Source organism: Miniopterus schreibersii, assembly GCF_964146895.1.
Source record: "Miniopterus schreibersii genome assembly, chromosome: 7".
Lineage (NCBI taxonomy): Eukaryota > Metazoa > Chordata > Mammalia > Chiroptera > Miniopteridae > Miniopterus > Miniopterus schreibersii.
This window is the reverse complement of record NC_138108.1, coordinates 55,728,623-55,745,505: the sequence shown is the minus strand read 5'-3', so window position 1 is coordinate 55,745,505 and position 16,883 is coordinate 55,728,623. Positions and strand designations below refer to the sequence as shown.

The window sequence follows — 16,883 nt, the reverse complement described above, 5'->3', positions numbered from 1 at the left end:
CTATAACTTTCCAAGCAAAGGGTTTGTTCTCAGTTTCAATATTAACCTAAAACTCCATAAATGGAACAATCTTCTGAGAAAGAAAATTAATTTTCTTTGAGCCAAATTGAAATAAGAATTGGACTAGAAATAATCACATTTACTTACTCTTAGGAATTACAGTAATAGAGAAGAATTGGATTATGACTTATCCAAGCTCATGAAATGACTTGGAATACCCTTGAAAGGAGCCAAGTGATGTTAGAACACATTGGCCGGGCCGTGTGAGTAGGCATAGGTCGTGCTGTTTGGGATGTCAGGGTGATAAGATTCAAGTGGCAGGGGTAGTGGTGAGCTGGATAGATACACGTGCTTTATTCCCTGGAACAAAGGTGTAGGCTCCCTCTCCTTGCAGGTAATTCATTGTAGTAAAACTCACTATTATGATAGAAAATTAATTTTCATCCTGACTATGTAGAAATTCTGAAAGACGCTCATTTCACTTTATCGCGTTGGGAGAGTGGAGAGAACGAGGTGGTGGGAGGGACATGCAAGTGCGCAGGTTGGCGGGAAGGGGGAGGACTCGAACTGCTCCCGGACACCTTCCCGCCTGGACTTAGGCGTTTCTGTGAAACAGAGGGTGCTGGGCCAGACCAAAGGGGGAGCGGGCAGAGAATACCTGAGGCTGGTTTTAAGAGATAAAACATGAATGGCGAGTGTGTACGTCAGGCTAGCCCACCATTCATTCCTTCTCAGATGGCGCTTTTTGGAAATTCTCAAGATCATAATCATTCTGTCATGTATTAAGCATTGTATTAGGGCACGTTAAATGTATTATTTATTTCTTACAAAGCCTTTTTACTGTTGCCTTTTACCTCTGAACCTCCATTTTACAGATGAAAGCCAAGTCAGCTATTCAGTATCTTGCTCAAGTCCATACCATTTAGAAGCACTAAGATTCAAACCTAGATATGTCCAAAGCCTGTTATAAAACCAAGAGTTCTCAAATTTTTTATTTTAGGACTCCTTTACTCTCTTAAATTATTTTGAACCCCAATAAGCTTTTATTTTTGTGGATTTTATCTATTAATATTTACTGTCTTGGAAATTTAAATGGATACATTTTAAATATGCTTCTTTAATAAAATTTAGTATTTATTAAATATTTGATAACTGTAAATACATAGATATAAAATAAGAAACATAGTATAGCACAAATAACATATTACATAAAAATAACTATTTTCCAAAGCAAAAAAATCGGTAACAGGAGTGGCATTAATTTACATGTTTATAAATATCTTTAATGTCTTGTTAGTAGAAAGCAGCTGTATTCTCATATCTTTGCATTCAGTTTGTTGTGCTGTGTTGCTTCAGTTGGTGTATATGAAGAAAACTTGGCCTGAACAGATACACACTTGGAAAAAGGAAGAGGTTTTGGAGTATTTTTTTAAACATTTTTTTGACATACAATTTACAGTTTTTTTTTATTTAAAAAATTTTTTTGAGTACAGTTTACATTCAGTATTATTTTGTATTTGTTTTAGGTGTACAGCCTAGTGGTCAGACAGTCACAAACGTTACAAAGTGATCCCCCTAATATTTTCAGTACCCAGCGTGCACCATACGTAGTAATTACACTGTCATTAGCTATATTCCCCATGGTTATGTTGTGACTACCAGCCTGTACTTCTCAGTCCCTTCACCTTTTTCACTCATTCCCCCACCACCTTCACCTCTGGCCACCATGAGTCTGCTCTCTATTTCTATTTTGTTGGCTCAGTTATATTGTTCTTTGGATTCCACATATAAGTGAAATCTTTCTCTGACTGGCCTGGAGAAACCTTGAGGTGAGAGTGGTACGTCCATCGGTTGCCCGCCGCATGCCCCCTGCTGGGGACTGAGCCCAGACCTCTTGGTGCGCGGGCTGACCGCACCTGCCAGGGCAAGAAGTGGCCATTTTTCCAGTTAGCTGCGATGTGACATCTGAAACTGTGCCAGTGAGTTTTTGTGCCCCGTTATACTAAAGTCCATTTTACTGTTTTGCACTTGAATGAGTCTCTTTACCCATCAGTAATTTTCTAACATCATGAATTGGTCATTTGGAAACTATTGTGTCACTGAGTTAATCTGACCTCCTGAACACTGACACATTTCATTCTACACGATGAAACAACCGCATTTGTTAGTAATCGCATCTCACCAGAGTATCCTTTAAGTATGGAGAAGCTGTCAAGCTCGTGGTGGTGCATACTAGTGTTCCAAAATTCTAATTTTTTTTGGTTCGAAAGCTCAAATTTTATCATCAACAGCAAATACCATCAGTTGTTTTTCCTCAAAATGACAGGCTCACTTCACTCACTTTTGAGAAAATAACCTGCCAAGTCCCCAAGACGGAATAGCCATAGTCTGTCAGTCATTTTACATTTCGTGGAAGAAAGCGGCAGTTGGCTTTGCAACTCAGACGGTTGCACAAGCGCCGTTCCTCAGGACGGGGTGGCGCGGGGGAGGCGGCTTCCCACTTGGCCACGCAGAAAACTAAAGAGGTATGTTCCAGGAGAGGCTTTAGGAAAATCAGCAGTTCTTACTGCTTCCCTGAGAGCAATTTGAAGGGAAGCTGATTTTTATCCGCCCAAGTGCATGGGGTGGGGAATAAGATAAATAGGGATATTCTTTGGTGACAGCAGTTTACTCCACATTTCTTTCGTACCATCAGTACAAGTGTCAGCACAGTGACAAAAACAACTCAATATTTGCATGAAAATAGTTGTAACTCCACAAACCCCCGGGAGGGTCTCGAGGACCCCTAGTGGTGTGTGGGCTATAATTTGAGAACTGATCTGTGGCCCTGTCTCCTAGATGTGGTACCTGATTGTGAATCCGAGTGATGCTTCTCTTTCTTGCTTCTCATGTGTTTCTTTTTTCCATGATTTTTCAGCCACTGCAGTTCCTGCAGTGTCTGTAGCCGTTCTCTGTAAAAGACTGGCAAAGGGAATTCACTGTTTGTCCCTTTGTCTTGAATGTCTAGGTGAGAATGATGAGGTTCTAAGATTTGGGGGGGCAGAGAGAAAACAGCAACTCGGACACGAGGCTTTGACTTGTCTACAGTAAAACAGGAACTACTGGCATCTGCACTTAAGTCTTGTCCTTGAAGGGTTTTCCCAGAGCTGTTTTTCATGCTCATGTCTCTTCTGGCTCCAGAGCAGCTGATTGGGAATTTGCCTAATTCACTTTTACAGCATATGGTAATTACAGCGAATCTGTAAGGTACTTAGTAAGTGATGCATGCTGCCAGAGTGGGAAATAATTCTACTTTCCAAAACCTATCGTTACCAAGTTTGAAACTGTCTGCATATTGGTGATATATAAAACAGTGTGTGTAGCATGCACAGAGGTGAAAGTGGAAATCGACTACAGGAACCCTAAATTTATGCCATTTCGTTGCATGATTATATACATAAATCTGGAGCAGGTCCTGAGGTCAACCTTGACCTCACCTGTTTGGTTTTGCTGTTTTTCTGGGCCTGGAGCTGAAACACAACTGAGATCTAGATGTATTTCTTGAGGGTCAGAACCTCATTGTCCCAGGGGCTCAATGCTTAAGGGCTGCTCTGCAGCCCCCTTGTTTGTTCCCTCTCTAAGAGGGTCTAACCGGCATGGCTAGCAACATGCCAGGGGAAGAAAGGTCAGGGGAGGGCCTGAACCTCATGGCCAGCGATAATCTGGGGGAGGAAAGATTGCCCCTGGGGGGCGAGGTCCTTGTGTTCCCATTTTTGCCTGTTGCTAGGCACCTGGGGGCTTCCACCTAGTGACCTTCTGTACCTGGCCCATTGTCCTTGCTCTGCTCATGTTTGTCTAACTGTGTGGCTGAACTTTCAAGTGAGGTAGAGATGACAGTGATGGAGACAATGACAGGTGCTCAAAGTGTCCTGGACAATTTCTGCTTTTTAGAAGCAGTATCTGGAAGATCAACCAGAATAATCTATGTGGCTGTTTCTCTCAACTTCTACATCAGTATATTCTTGTGGGCCACTGAGAATATGGAGGGCCAAGACTGCCTTGAAAAACCTGGACCCTGTGGTGACTTTTCCTATTAAAAAGTTGACCCCCATGCCCAACTCTGGGGATTCCTGCTGTGCACCCACCCCCGAGGGCCAGTTCAGATGGTGCAGTCAGAGCCCACAGGCCAGACCCACCGGGAGGCCTGAGAGAAGCTGAGGGGTTTGCACTTCAGAAGCAGCTAGTCATCCAATTTTCATAGTGACTTTTAGCCTTTCTTTAGTCTCTTACCAGTTTGAAAAAGAAATTCTTTTACTATTTCCAAGCTTCTAATGATCAGTGCTTAAAAATGTCCACTATCTCCTGAGACCTAGCTGTATAGGGAGTAATTAAAATAAATCAAATGAAAATAAGTGCGTAGAAGCAGATGCCACGAGGTTGTATATGTGGTGGTTTTGAAATGAAACAGCCCTGGCCAGCAGCTGGCCCTGTGAGTTTTGCTAACTAAGCTCTTATAAAACAGCCACTTCATGGGACCCAGGGGTGGAGTTTTTCCTTGCCACGATTGCCACGCCAGGTCTCTCTAAAGTTTAGTGTTATTTGCTCACGTGCGACTATGTTAAGCACATACATTTTGTGATAGTCTGCCTGAGGCTTTTAGGGGGAAATGTCGAGGCAGGCTCTTTCCCCCCACCTTGCCGCCTCCTGGAATCACCTGCAGACGTGAGTTTGCATCGTGGAGATGACGGGACTAAAAAAAAGAATGAACTTTGAGGACAAAACACAAACAAAGAGAACACCCTCCAAAAAACAAAAAAAAAACCAGGCATCCTGAATGCACCAGATCTTTTTCTTCCTGTAAGACAGAGACCTCAAGGGGCTGCTCATCCTCAAGGACACAGGGCAGGATTGACCCCCCCCCCGTTGCCCCCACAGCTTCCATAGCAGGTCCCCTGCCCCAGCTGCTGGGCCTCCTGGGCTGGTGTGCGTGGAGAAAGGCCAGCATTTTGGAATGTCCTTGGCAGATGAACCTCATGTCATTTCTGTGATAGTAGCAGATATCATTTGTTGGAGTTTCAAATCTAGTGAAGGCTTCCCGGGCTATCCCATGTTTTCTGAAGATGGACGCGCTGGGGGAACCCTGTAAGGTGGGTAACAGCTGTTTATCCTCAGTGCCTGAGAGTTCTGTCTGGCCAGTCGACTTCATCTCTAGGAGTTATTATGTAAGATGCATAAAAATTTGTGAAAAACAGTGAACCGCCTTCAAAGCCACCGTTCAAGTGCAAGGCGGTACTATTTTAAAAGGAATTTTTGAGAAGCATGATATTTGTCATGTCTCAACTCTGATGATGGTATGCGGTGTCTGCAACTTCTGAAAAGGTTTTAACATTCATGGAAAAAATTAAGCAAATCATCCCTATCGAATTTCCAGAAGCCCATAAACACTGGTCCCTCATTGGCTAGGGGAGCGTTTTCTGCAGCTCAGTGTGCCAAGAGCGAGCTGAACGTGGATTTGGACGCAGGCCTGGATTTCAGTGGTTATGGCCTCATGTCCCCTGTCTGCCGCATCCCCCGTGCCGTCTTGGCTCCTGTAGCCAGCAGACTGCGGGTCAGTTATGGTGGAAAAAGGACATTTAGCAAGTTTCTTTTTTTAGAAAGTTTCTTAGAGGTTATCTGAAGTCTCTTAGGCAGTAAAATGCAAAGGAGGCCCACAAATGCCTTTGGCGCCCCTGTTCTTGCACATTGAAATGCTGCGGTTTCTTAGCTGCTATATCGGAAAGCTCCTTTCTCGTGCGATAGAGTCTAGGCTGCCTCGCTACGGATTTCCTTCCAGGCCACGAATATTTGTGGTGGGAAAACAAAAGTTTTCACTGTGGCCTTTCAAGGCAGAGCATGCGACGAACCTCCCCAATCATTTTTCTTTCTATCTTTTTTTTTCCTCCAATAGATGGGTCAGAGAGTTTTTGAATGAAGAAAACAAAGGGCTCGATGTCCTCGTGGAGTATCTGTCGTTTGCACAGTACGCGGTAACGTAAGTAAAACTCGGCTCGTTCCTTTTGAATTTTGTGCGGTCACAGAAGACGCAGCTCAGTGGTACGGTTACACCCTGCGCTGACGGGGGAAACCAGAAGCAGATGTGGAATGGCCCGAGGAGGTTTGTTTCTATTCAGACATCTAAGAGCAAAGCACATAATTGTTATTAGAAATGCTTTTAAGGCAGAAGTAAAACCGGAGGAAAAATTACCCTTAGAAGAGTCCTTCTTTAAAAAAGAACTATTTCTTTACTGCTCCAGTCACATATGTCCATGTGGTAGAATACTCTAGCGCTTGTTGAAAGTGGTAGATGATATATTATTGAGTGAATAAAGCAGCATACAGAAGAGTATGCTCTTTTTATTTAAAAAAATTACATATGTGTGTATATTTGTATGTGTAGCAAGTACAGAAATAGATGGCAGACTAGAGGACGTGGTAAACAAGAGGCTTCCTCTTTTACTTTATATGTATTTGTATTGTTTTGACCTGCCCTTTATAAAGGTGAGCAGGAAAAAACTGTAGCAGAGCAGGAAAAAAAAAAAATTAACTTATTTAACCTAGTTTTTGTTAATGCATAAAATTTTCCCGTTTGCTTCACTTTTGGAAAGATTTACAACGGGAATGAAAAGTGTACCTTTGAATGAGATATTATATTCTCCACATTTCCTCTTTGAATCAAAAAGTGTTCCTGTGTCCACAGATACACTCTCACACAGCTTGAGGAAATAATATTGTATTTTTAATTAGACTGGAAGGCATTTTGGCTTATGTGGTGTGTTTTTCCCCACCTCAACTCTTCTTTTAAAAGCAGTAACTTGTTTTTTATATTGCCTCACTCCAATAAAGCCCTGAGACCTAACGAGATGCTATCTTACAGTCCTCACCCCTATCTTGAGGATTTGTGAGGAGAAAGCTGTAATTATTCCTACCTTGTCGATGCAGAAACTAAAGAATTAACTGAAACTGGCTTGATGAGTTTCAGTTTTGATAACTTTTGTGTATTATATGGAGTAGAGTAAGAGAAACCAAACCGCAGCTGCTTATCTTCCTGAGAAATTGTCCTCTGAAATGGAATCTTAGTTTTTATAGTATACTCTTCCAAAGGTTCTTATCTCCACCATATCAGAACTGCTAATCTCCCTTTACACTTCATCTTCTATGACGAACCAATAATATTACCCTGGCGCGTATGTTAACGTCTGGAGGATTATTTATGAAATAAGGAAGTGCTAAGAAACGTCAGGAATGATGAACAGAATGGTGTGCTGTGTGTTGCATGTTTGCTGTAATTAACCGTTTCCCTACGTCACAGTAAAGCTTGCGAACCAGCTTTTCCAAATGTGCCCTCACAGAAAACCAGTGGGAATGCTCATCTGTAGCAGAAGATCAAACCCAACCAAAGATCCGAACTCAGAGCTTTTGCTTCCCAATCTTCTCCTCTTTTTACATTGGCTTCACATTTTTTGCTGATTCGTTTTGGTTTTCTTTTTCATTAATTAGTTGAAAAAGTATATAGGGACACAATTTATGTTCTTTCTTGAAACTAATGGGCTGGAAAATTTCTCTCTATTCCTTGGCATGTGACAGTTTCTTAGCCCACGTAATGTGAAACAAGAGGCTCATGCTCCATCCCTAAAGCACAAGCTTTCACCACGGTGGTTCCTTTTTCTCCTGTGTGAGTTGGGGGACCAGCCGAAAGGAACATGGGGGCAGCTGAACAACGTGGGGGCTGCAGAGAGACTTGGCAAGAGTGGCGAAGATCTGAGTGACCTTGGAATGTCCCCTTGGCTTATCTTCTCCAATATCAATTATAGGCTTCTATTTTTATACTCAAGGATCTATTTGATTACTCAGTTCCACGTCTTTTCTGTTCAGCACTATTTCCAGAATCCTAAGGCAGGACAAAATTGTCAGGCCAGTCAGTGACATTATATACACCAGTCTGTGACATCTGGGTTAGTATTTAATAGATGGAGAGCATCACCAGCTTACAGATGACTGTTCTAACCAAATATTTTGTTTTGGCAATCATACTTTTTACAGAAGTCATACTTTTTCATAAAAAGCCATACTCATTATTTCCAGTATGTATAGATGCTGTTTCTTCTGTGATAGCCTCCAAGGTCTTCCAGATGATATTAATTACAGCTGCCTTCTGTTTGTTCTCTATCTGATCAGGTGTTGCTTGGGGAACTATGGGTAGAAACAGTTGTTAAAATATTTTTTGGGGGGAAAGCAGAGCTTCTGACTTTGGGAAGGGAAAATGTATAGAACAAGAAGGCCTGTGTGTTTAAAAAATGCCGTCCCTAACATTATACAAGAACGAGAGACCTAACTTGCCATTTATTCTAACATGGTTAACATGAGTAATAACCTCAAAAAATGTCAGGGAAACAACAGTCCTACTTTACAGAGCACCACATTGGGAAGCTATTCCAAAATCAAAGCAAATTCGTACATTTGCGAGTAATGTATCACATATGGTTGGAAAAGCACACTTGCCAACACACTAGGAGAAAATGCGCAGTGAAAATTGATGGGTAGGAATAAATTAGTATAAGCCTAACATATTGACGTGTTAAAGCAAAATGAAGACATCTGTAAGAGTCCAGCCTCCCCCACCTTCCATCTTAGCAAAGTTGGCAATTGGTAAGTTAGCGAGCTTTATAATAAAATACAAATAATACATCACTATTTAATTTTTGCGGTTGTTCATCTACTTTGCCTGGCTTAGTATCTGTCATTCTGTAATTTTCGAAGATACCACTCAGTCTATCATGGACATTCTTTTGTAGTTCCCTTTGAATTTTTGTTTGTTTGCAAAGACTACCCAAATTAAGGTGCAGATGTATAAAAGGAAGGAGCAAGTTGTGCACATCCATGTGTTTGTGTGAAGGTGACTCTCTAAGCCTTCCGTGGCATTTCTCTCTTCTTTTAGTTTTGACTTTGAAAGCGTGGAAAGCACTGTGGAGAGCTCGGTGGACAAATCAAAGCCCTGGAGTAGGTCCATCGAGGACCTGCACAGAGGGAGCAACCTGCCCTCCCCCGTGGGCAACAGTGTGTCCCGCTCAGGAAGACATTCTGCACTGCGGTGAGTTTCTTTAACCAGGAGGGAGGCAAATTTGGTAGGATGCATGGGGACAGCAGGGTCCCCCTCTTCTGCAATGACCCTGGGCCATGTATTGCTGTCCCTTGCCACATAGCCCTTTCATTTCCAGTAATTTCAAGTGAAAGTTTCTTCAGGAGTTCATGGGATCATCACTGGGGCCATACCCTGTAGCATTAAGTAGCTTCCAGGAAACACCATTCCTTCATTCTGCACAAAAAAGTTCTGCTGCCAGATGATACAACAACAGAATCGTCTCCATAGGCAAATACGTTTCTGGAACCAGGGAGATGCTGACATAGGATTTAGGCTCTGTTTTCTGGGTAGAGGTAGAGATTTGAGAATCTCAAGAATACATGTTGCTGTTTGTACTCTGCTCCACCCCTCACCTCCCTCCTCCAGTGGGTAGCTCAGGTGTGTGTTCTGTGGGATGTGTTCTTAGTTGTAGGTGAGGAATGCTGTAATGATCATTTTTATTAATGAGATGCCTTTAAGCATGTTTCTTTGGTCAATTGTCAATCCTCTATTTCCTTCTAAGGATTCCTTCTCCAGTCTCTCCTGGCTGAAATACTACCATGTTAAGGGAGAGTGGGTGCTGACCACCTGTACCACAAATAAGTATAATATCACTGAATTATTTATTCACTCATACCTGCAAATATTCATTCACTGAAAAGTATTTTTGAGCTTCTATAATGTGCCAGGCACTGTACTTAGAGTTGATATCCATGGGTGTGTAAGTCAAAACTGCCTGCCAAGCTAGAGAAATCATCCAGAGCCAGTTCAAAAAGGTTTCTATATTCCAAGAGTTTAATAAAAATGTTTATTAATAAGCCCTTCCTTCCCAAATGTTGCCTACTCTTTGTAGCTTGAAAAGTTTATCTCACTTATTTCAGGCTTGACCTGGCACTTGGACTTTGTTCCTGTTAGTGTCTAAGGTCACTGGGTACTCGGTCATTGCAGTCGAGTCCACGTGTCAGGTTACAGTCAATGAATGTGTGGCTTTCAGGCCTTTCATGTTTGGTAGCCTTTTAATGACCTTTTGTCCCTTTGACTTGGGTTTTGGTCATGAGAAGTTAAAGCCTCTAATGAAATTCAGTTCTGCTGAAGGATTTGACGTTTGAATAGGATGCTTCCGACCAGCCTTTCAGATTTTTTTTTGGTTTTGTTTGGAAATGCCAAAAATAGTAATGGGTTTAGGATGACTCAATAATAATGAAGAGCAGGGTTTTAATTCATCTCATGGTATTTGCAGTAGGCCAAGGGCTACATAACCTGCTAGCCTGCCTCAACTTTACATGTGGACTGGGACATATGTGGGATGATTTGGAAGTTGAAGGAAGGCCAGTTGTGCCTGAAGAATTCCCTAATCACCTGGGTACTTGAATGGAAATTCTTACTATTAGTATGGTTAGAATTATATGTAAGGGATCTAACTGACAAAGTAGATTTTAATTTGCTTTCCCACCATTTCTTACCTAGAAAGGATCATTTACTGGCTAGCTACCACTTTAACAAGGACGCATTTTTTTGGTTAATAATTCATTATGCCTGTTTTTGAATGATTTAAGACTGTTCATTGAGAGCACATTGTTTCCGGTAGACTAGGGGAGTCAGGAAAATGTGGGAAACATCCCAGGTCCAAGGAGAGTTGTAATCTTGGACCCTGGAAGGGATGGTACAGGGACATCAATTTCTGATTTACTTCCCAGTTGACTCCAGGTAGATCTGCTAGAATTCATTTTAAATTGGAAAAAATAGACCAAAAGTATAGGGAGATGGACATGATGGAAATGCTTCTCTGAGAAACTCAGGAACTCTGTGGCATTTCCGGCGGAGGTGTGCTTGAAGATGACTGACTAAGAAACCAACATCACGTTCTTTTGTTTTGTGTTTGAATAGTTTCAAGCTCAGGAACAGAACATTGAAATTTCCTTCCTAGGTTCTAGTCACTCAAGAAAATCAATATGACAGTAACTCGCATGCCACCTGTTGACCTGAAGCTTTGCTTTTTGTTTTTTGTTTTTAAACAATGTATCAATGATATAGCAGCGCTCGAGGTTCATGGACTTGTGCCTGGTTTCTAATTCTGTACTTGGCCATTTGTTAGCATCTGTGACTTATAAAAGACAGCGATCAGAAGCGCAGGCATATGGTACGTGTTGCTTTTCATATACCTGGGTTGTTTACATTTTTTTTCTCTCCCTCCTTCCCCTCTCCCCTTTCTCTGTTCCCCACACTTCTTCACCTTCTGGCTTTCTTTCGGTTGCCCTTCTTGTTCATTCTGCCATCTCATTTCTCACTGTCTCCCCCTCTGCTCTGTCCTTTCTGTTCCCACTGTCGCCTCTTCTTCCGGCTCCGTTCACCTCTCACACCACCACCAGATTGCTTTCTCTGCCTGAGTATCTTCAGTTCAAATCCCACCAGAGCTGCTTCCCTCCCTGTTGCCTCTGGAGCAGCTTCAGTTTACACACTGATGATGGGGCTTCAAACCGGAAAATCTCGTAAGTCGCGGGTGAAAATGACACCCAAGAGAGCTGGTAGTGCGTGGTGGCAGGGTATTGCAGCTGCTCGCCGTGGCAGAATATGATAACCGTATGGCTTAGTGCCCTCACCCCGAACTGGCCGTGCCCACTGCCTTTCAAACTTTGATACACTCTGTTATCATATTATGATTTCTCATTTTAAGAATTCAAACCTTTAAGGTATATTGATTGCATTTCCATTAATATTACTCGGGGTTTTTTTTGGAAAGAAAAAAGGATATTAATTCATGTTCTGTAGAGATGATTTATTCTGGTAGCTTTGTTTGATTAGAACATGCCCTTCTAGATCAAAAGCAGAATTGAGTTCCCTTATCCCAATCTCCAGATAATAATGTCCATTGAGTAATCTTATCCTATAGCACTTGGGGTTAGCCAAAGGGGTTAAATTTGGAAGAATAAATGAGATTTTTAATAAATTCAAAACACTTTATAAATGGGGCTTGATTAAAGATAAAAGGAAAATCGCTCTGTTTTTAAACAAAATTCTAATGTTGGTGCACACTCTCCTCTTAGTATTCAAACTTTATTTTTTAACTATTTAAAATGGATTATTAAGCATTTTATGACATGACATTCACCTTGAGTTGTATTAACTATTAGATTCTATATTGTCAGCTTGGCTAGTGGTAAAAATGTTGATATGGATGCAATAGAAACCTGGATTGTATTGTTTTGTAAACTTGGAGCCCGGTGTGCCTTCAGTTAGGATAGATTTCTGTTCATGTGACCACAATCGCTAAGTAAATGAGGCCGTATATGCACATAAGTGCACGCTAGATTTTTGAGAACAAAGGTTGCATTACTTCAGATGCAAGAGAAAGTAATTTCTAATTTTAAAGATTGTCATGGTTAATGCCATTAGACTTAAATAAGCAGTGACATAGACAATAAATAAATACTCTGAGTTCTTAGAGAGGTGGAACACTCAGAACCCGAAGGAAGAGGTCACGTTTAAACTGGGACTTCGGGTGGTGGCCAGAGTTGCTTCTCAGGGTGAGGAAAGGCTGTTTCAGGTGGAGGTAAAGTGAAAGAGGGTGAGATGAGCAAATCCTTATATCAGAGAGCATGCACGTTTGGGAAAGAGGGGAGAGCCTGTCCTTTCTGGGACAGAGGCTTTGTGATGGGGTGGAGGGCTGTCTAATGGAGAGGTTGGGTCATAGACATGCAAAGCTGGAAAGACCTTGGAGATCACCCCGACTGACCTTTCCCACTGTGATGAGGAGACCAAGATCCACATTTCCTTTAAAATATTAACTCCTATTAATATTTCTCCTTAAGATTCCTCAGAACAAATTTCACTGCTTTTCCTGAGTTACTAACTTAATGGAATGACATTTCTTGAATAGTCATCATCTGACTCTTTACCACCTATATACATAGTGGGTTTATATGAAGAGACAAAGAGTTCAGATTCGGGTCCTGGTTTATACCTTTTAATACAGTAATCTCATTTCTGGCAACATTTTTTAGGGGGGTAATTTTTTAAGTATTTAAAAATGGGCCCAAAGATATAGATAGCATTGTTATTTATATTTTTATTGGGGAGGGGAGCTTTTATTGAATGTCCACTGTGTGCCAGGCACTGTTCTAAGAACCTTCTGTGATTTACTGCTCACGGTGCTCTGTGCAATAGCTACTGTTGTCCCTATGAGGAAACTGAGTCCTCTAGTGGTTAAAGCAACGTGTGTGGGATCAAGCAGTAAGTAAATGAGGTAGGATTTGAAATAAGGTGTCCAGACCCCAACCTCCATACTACATTATCCTGCCTGCTTATTTATAGGATGATCCCACCTCCCCCCAATAAATATACTGTTTTCATATCAAGGTATTTGTTGTCCCCTGCAGGAGGGGCTTTTGCTCCTTCCGAGAAAATGTTCCTTTTTCTACTTCACACAAAAGTGTCAGCTGAGCTAGTGGAGACCCTGATCAAAATGCCATAATATTTTATAGCTATTAGAAAATAAGGTCATGTAGAAATGTGAAAAAGTGTTTTCTAAACAAATAAGAGTAAGACAAAAAGTTCTTTATTATTTTCACTTACTTGCAAATGGGAGGACATTGAAAGAAAGTTCATTAAATGAAAACTGGCTATTTTTATCGACAAGAATATGAGTGAGCTTTTTTCTTTTCAAATTTATGACTTTATGATGTTTTAGAACTGACATTAAAATACAGATACACTATACCTATGAATCAGGTAGGAAGAGACTACATAATAAAGAACCTCGAATTGTGGAGTTTGGCTTTCATCTGGTAGGCAGTGGAATGGGAAATCACACGAGGTGGATGGTCTTTTCAGGCGTGTAGGGTCTGGTGAATGCACTGGAATTTGATTGGAGGAAAAGATTGCTGAGGCAGCTGACACTTGGACCTACCCTCAAAATTGACTTGGTGGTCAAAGAGGTAAAAAAAGAAAAGTGAGTTTTGTGTATGATTGATTAGAAGAGGAATAGAACCATTAGTGGAAACAGAAAAGTTGTAATCTGGAAGGGATTTTTTTTTTTTTTTAATATATCTTTATTGATTTCAGAGAGAGGAAAAGAGAGGGAGAGAGAAAGATAGAAACATCAATGATGAGAGAGTCATTGATCGAGCCCGCAACCCGGGCATGTGCCCTGACCCCGAATTGAACCCTGATCGCCTGGATCCCAGGTCAACGCTCAACCGCTGAGCTACGCCCGGCCAGGCTGGAAGGGATCTTAAATATCACTTAGTTCAACGTTCTTTGTGTTGGTGAGGCACCTGACACCCAGCTCTAAGACCTTGTTCCTCAAGGTTGGTTACCTCATTTCTACAAACCTATTTCCATGTATGGACTAATGGCCCATATGGTTTTTTGGCCTTGACTGTAATAAATACTTCTGTTTATAGCAGTTTTCCTGATCTCTGTGTAATAGTGATCCTGTTTAACAATGTGGGAACATCAACTCTGTACCAGTTTGCTTATGAAGTCAGGGGTATTCTAGAAGAGTTGAACTCTTTCAGGCTTTTCCAAGTTCTTTTATTTCAGTAACTTGTTTTTACCTTCAGTTTAATTGTTGGAGGTGGGGGAGGTCATCTAACCGCTTAACTTAAACAACTGTCTATAGTGTCACATGAAAGACATTTTTGAATTCTATAGTTAGAAACTAAAGCACCTTTTATCTTGATTCATAACATGGAAGTTGAATTCAGTTTTGTTCCCTTTCCAGCTTATAAATTAGGAATGTAATAGCTGAAATGACCATCGTTCTCTTTCCTCTTCCCTCTTCTCCTAATTATACAAAATCAGCTCTGATCTTTTATAGTCTTCATTATTGAGAGTTGTCATTTGTATTTTATTCTACAAGTATTTCTTCTCCTTAACTCCATTTATTTTAAATATTCCCTATGGGGGAATGAAGAAAGCAATCTATTTCTGAAGATGCCAACTTACAGGGGAACAAACTACAAAGAAAAATATAAAAAAAAATTATTGTCATTAGATGAGATGGCAGATGTTCATTAACATTTTCATTAACACTTCATTTAGAGAGGAAGAACATACTGTTAAGAAGTGTAAGAAAAAAGAATAAAGACTTTCTAAATTTTTAGACTTTACAAAAATCTGCAATTACTAACTTTCCGTTTTACTTCTCGGCACATTGTAAGCAGAGACAACTGGAAGTGTTGGGTGGTTGTATTTCCAGTTTTTGTATTTCTTTATTTGAAGCTGCAAAAAGAAAGACGTGTACTTGGGTTAAGAATGTACCTTCCAGGTTCTCAGCTTGGAGTTTATCTTAATGGCCCTGCTAGTGAAAATGGTGACGGCTGTAATTATATATAGCTTATGGGTGCACCATATGGACAGATTTGTGCAGCATTTCCCACTTTCAGTTTAACTCCACTTTATTGTATCTTTGATCCAGTGGAAAGCGAACTGAGAGGCTATGTGGAAATGGAAAAACAAGTCACCTAGCCAATGCATTGTTGGGAATCTGCCTCACAAGCTGTGATTAAATTAACCATTCCTGTAAAGAACCTGACACAACAGTGAGCAGTCAGTAAATGTTAACGATATAGATTGAGGGAAACACAGAAGATGACTCAGCAGATGTCTACAGCTGTGAGGCTGGTACTTTCATCAGCAAGATTTATTATATACTTAATACGTGAAGGGTTCTTTGCCAAGTGCTGAGGACACAGAAAAACACATTAAACAATATATTTGTATATGATTCATGACTGATAAAGGACTTGTTCATACTTACATTATTATAGCTTCATAAAGTCTTTGGGAGATATAGTCAAGGATTATTAGCCCATTTAGAGGTGAGGAAGCTGACGCTCAGAGGAATTATCCGTAGCTAGTAAGTGACAGAGCCAGGATTTACAAAGTCTTCTGACTTCTTTCTCCTGTGTCGCAGTGTCTGTCTTTATGAATTGCTTGATAAAAAGTGTGTATATGTTTGTGTGTGCCCGTGCAGATGCAGGCTAACCTATGCTAAGTGTCATATGAGTATAACCAGAACTAACGCTGTGGAACCTTAGAGGCTAGCGTGAACAACGAAACCTGCGGAAGATTCATAACGTGGTCTGGGTATGAAATAACTGTGAGCGAGCCTCGGAGGCGTGACCAGGGAAGGGGCGGAGGAGGGAGGGTGGGGTGAGCAGCGGCTCAGTGGGAAGACTGCCTGGTTTGTGTAGGAAACAATGAATAGATGAGTCTGGCTGGAGGTAGTATAGAGCCAGCTTATGTAATATTTTGAAAGCCAGGCTATTGAACTGTCATTTTAGCTCACTGGCATGATTTACTGAAGGTTTGTGAGAAGAGGAGATAATTTAGGGATAAACAAATATTTCTATCTAAAGGTCACAGGAGATAGATGGCTTCATTGCACACTTCACATAGGGATACATCCTGATTAATTAGCCACTTAATGGCACATGCCTTTGACAAAGGGAATATAATGGAAAATCAGAAAATTGAGACTAGTAATGGCTCTCCATTCATATGATGGAAGACTGTTAATTCACTTACTCTATTCAAAAAGCATGTACTGAGACCTTTTGATTTTCAGGTTCTGTTCTAGCTGCCATTTGGTCCTCTAATGGGAAATGTAGATGAACAGAAAATTTCAGTAACTATGAAAAAGGTTCATTAGGAGTTTTGTGTACTTTTTTCTCTCTGTCTCTGTCTCCCTCTCTCCCTTTACCCCTACTTGAACTATCTGGATTCAACTTCTTAAGTTCTGTTT

At 41.0% G+C, this 16,883-nt stretch overlaps 1 protein-coding gene across 5 annotated transcripts in view; it reads left to right on the top strand.

Moving 5' to 3' along the window:
• The window catches only part of FMNL2 (formin like 2), a 274,074-nt gene that overhangs the window by 185,229 nt on the left and 71,962 nt on the right, over positions 1-16,883 (top strand). For 4 of the 5 annotated variants that reach the window (XM_081142875.1, XM_081142878.1, XM_081142876.1 and 1 more), the window contains exons 5-6: positions 5,927-6,010; positions 8,954-9,106. In XM_081142875.1, the coding sequence (XP_080999001.1) occupies positions 5,927-6,010; positions 8,954-9,106 (237 nt within the window). The remainder of the gene's footprint in view (positions 1-5,926; positions 6,011-8,953; positions 9,107-16,883) is intronic. The other variant, XM_081142879.1, reaches the window with a different exon arrangement.